Raw genomic sequence first — 2,338 nt, 5'->3', positions numbered from 1 at the left:
ACATACATACATACATACATACATACATACATACATACATACATACATACATACACACACACAGATATACAAATCACAAAACAATCTTCTCTATTTCCCACACAGTCAAGACCTTCAATTAGAGCAGTGACAATGTCTCTAAACACGTTCCTCATTTATTCAGAACTAGCATTGTTTCTACTTAAGACTCGAACCTTAAACTCTCGGGGAGTTTGGGTGAGCCCGAACACAGGGGATTGACATGGAAGTGAATCAGCGGGGAGAAACTTAAAATTTTGACACAAAATGGCGAGAAACAAGAAGAGCTCCATTTTGGCAAAAGCCTCTCCAATACAAGATCTTCTGCCTATAGAAAACGGAATGAGCTCTTTTCGAGCGCAGAGCTTTCCTTCGGTGTTGAAAAATCTTTCTGGGCGAAATTCTTTTGCGTCGGAACCCCACAAGTTTGTGTCCATCAAGACTGAGTCTAGACTTACGAGTACAGATGCGCCGGAAGGAATGACGTAACCTCCCACTTCCGTCGACTTTGCGCATGTGTACATCGTGAGGGGGACGATATTGGCCAATCGTTGGGTCTCCATGATAACAGCGTTGATATATGGTAGCTTATTCCTGTCTTGTAGTCTCACAGCGGTGTCTGCCCCGATCTCTCTGCATAATTCCTCGTAAATATTTTCCTGGACCTCGGGATGTCTGATGAGGAAGAGAATACCCCACAGTAAAGTAGAGCTTGTCGTTTCCGTCGAGGCTATAAATAGATCCGTAATAGTTCTCACGATATTACCTTCATCGAGAAACGTTTCCTCTCCATTGTTAACCTTTCTTTTCTTTTCTTGGAGTAAAGCGGCTATCATATTATCGTTATTGTTATTATCCTTGTCCTTAGATTTGTCTCTTCCAGCTGGTTTCTTTTCTCTCTCGTGCAGCGCGTAATGTTGGGCAAACGTTTTCACAAGCCCACTCGTGCACTCTTTCGCGAACTTTGCTCCGAATAAATCCCCGGGGCAGTATTTCAGAAAAGGGAAATAGTTGACCACACTCGTCGTGAAAAGCATTTTGAAAAACTTCAAAACAGTCTTGATGAGTTCCGCGAACTCCGGATCGTGATAATTGTACCTGCGCCCCAATAAAATCTCACACATGACATTCGCAGTTGCCATACTTACTGGAACGCGCAGATCAACCGCTTGACCCCGGAAACTCTTGAGGTGACGGACAAAATGAGATGCCTCTTCTTGGATGTTTTCGACCAGGATGTTTGTGCCCATCCCGAAAGCCCTCAAGATGGACAGAGTCACGGTTCTTTGTTCTTTGGAGCTGGCACCGGTGGAGGAGACTAGACCTTTCCCCGGGAACCCTGTCGCCTGAAAGTTTATTTTTAGTTACCTTCTTACGACTGTTAATAATAATAATAATAATAATAATAATAATAATAATAATATTAATAATAATAATAGATAGATAGCATTTGTATAGCGCAAATCCCCACTAAATAGCAAGCTCTATGCGCTTCACAATCTATACTATTACCCCAGCAGACATGAGAGCATTCTAGAACAACCTCAAATTCCTGGGAAGCATACAGTGCAAGCAGCCATCTATAGGTGTTGCAAGAGTAACAAACACAAAAAGGGAGGAGGGGGATGAGGACGAGAGATGTTTGATAGGAAAGAAGTAGCGAACCACACCAAAGCACCCTCCAACCACCCACGTCCTGAAAGATAAATATGTACAGCGCGTTTTCAAACAGCTTCAGAGAAGAAGTTAGTTGAGGCCTCTGAGATAGAGGGAGGGGGGTCGTAAACATTTACAAGTGCTTACTTAGAGCCTATAAGTGTGGCATCGTGGTGAAATCAGGCGCTCGTCAAAATTTGGAAATGGGAGAAATCGACACTTTTCTGCATGTAGAGCACTCATTTTTCATCGACTTTTCTTTTGCCTTAACTCCTTTTACGTCCATTGAAAACACATTTGCTGTCGAATTTTGTTGAAAACGTTACTGAGCGGTACAAAAAATAGTAAATTTGCAATTTCCTAGGACATTTAAATGTTTAAAGTCACCCAACCTTTGCGGCCATTTTCTCGCTAATTTTACCTCTGCCCCGGGGCAACCCCTACCTCCTTCAATGACACATATCTCGACTTCTCTTCCGGATAGATGGATATTTTTCATTAAAAAACGACGAGAACAATGACAAAAGTTAAAAGATGATACCAATAACTCTATCTATTAGCTCAGAAACTGACCAGCGTCTGATTCCACCGTGTCGTGTCACCAAAACGTTTATGGGATAGCACGCTATATCAGGGCTATTTATTACTATTATTATAATATTAT

The 2,338-nt window shown here is 42.0% G+C and overlaps 2 protein-coding genes across 2 annotated transcripts in view; one reads left to right on the top strand and one right to left on the bottom strand.

The window, feature by feature from the left end:
- LOC101845321 (ankyrin repeat and SOCS box protein 18) overlaps positions 1-2,338 on the top strand; it is a gene marked incomplete at its 3' end in the record, with an annotated part of 25,053 nt that overhangs the window by 4,385 nt on the left and 18,330 nt on the right.
- Positions 156-1,268, bottom strand: LOC101845542 (cytochrome P450 2U1-like). The gene has a single exon (XM_005097607.1). The coding sequence runs from the start codon at positions 1,266-1,268 to the stop codon at positions 156-158; it is 1,113 nt and encodes a 370-aa protein (XP_005097664.1).

The sequence above is a fragment of the Aplysia californica genome, unplaced genomic scaffold, assembly GCF_000002075.1.
Source record: "Aplysia californica isolate F4 #8 unplaced genomic scaffold, AplCal3.0 scaffold00158, whole genome shotgun sequence".
Classification (NCBI taxonomy): domain Eukaryota; kingdom Metazoa; phylum Mollusca; class Gastropoda; order Aplysiida; family Aplysiidae; genus Aplysia; species Aplysia californica.
Note: the sequence above shows the minus strand (reverse complement) of the source record. Positions and strands in the feature narration are given on the sequence as shown.

Excerpts from the sequence above, each read along its gene's own strand:
- LOC101845542 (XM_005097607.1), bottom strand. The coding sequence starts at position 1,268 with ATGGGCACAAACATCCTGGTCGAAAACATCCAAGAAGAGGCATCTCAT.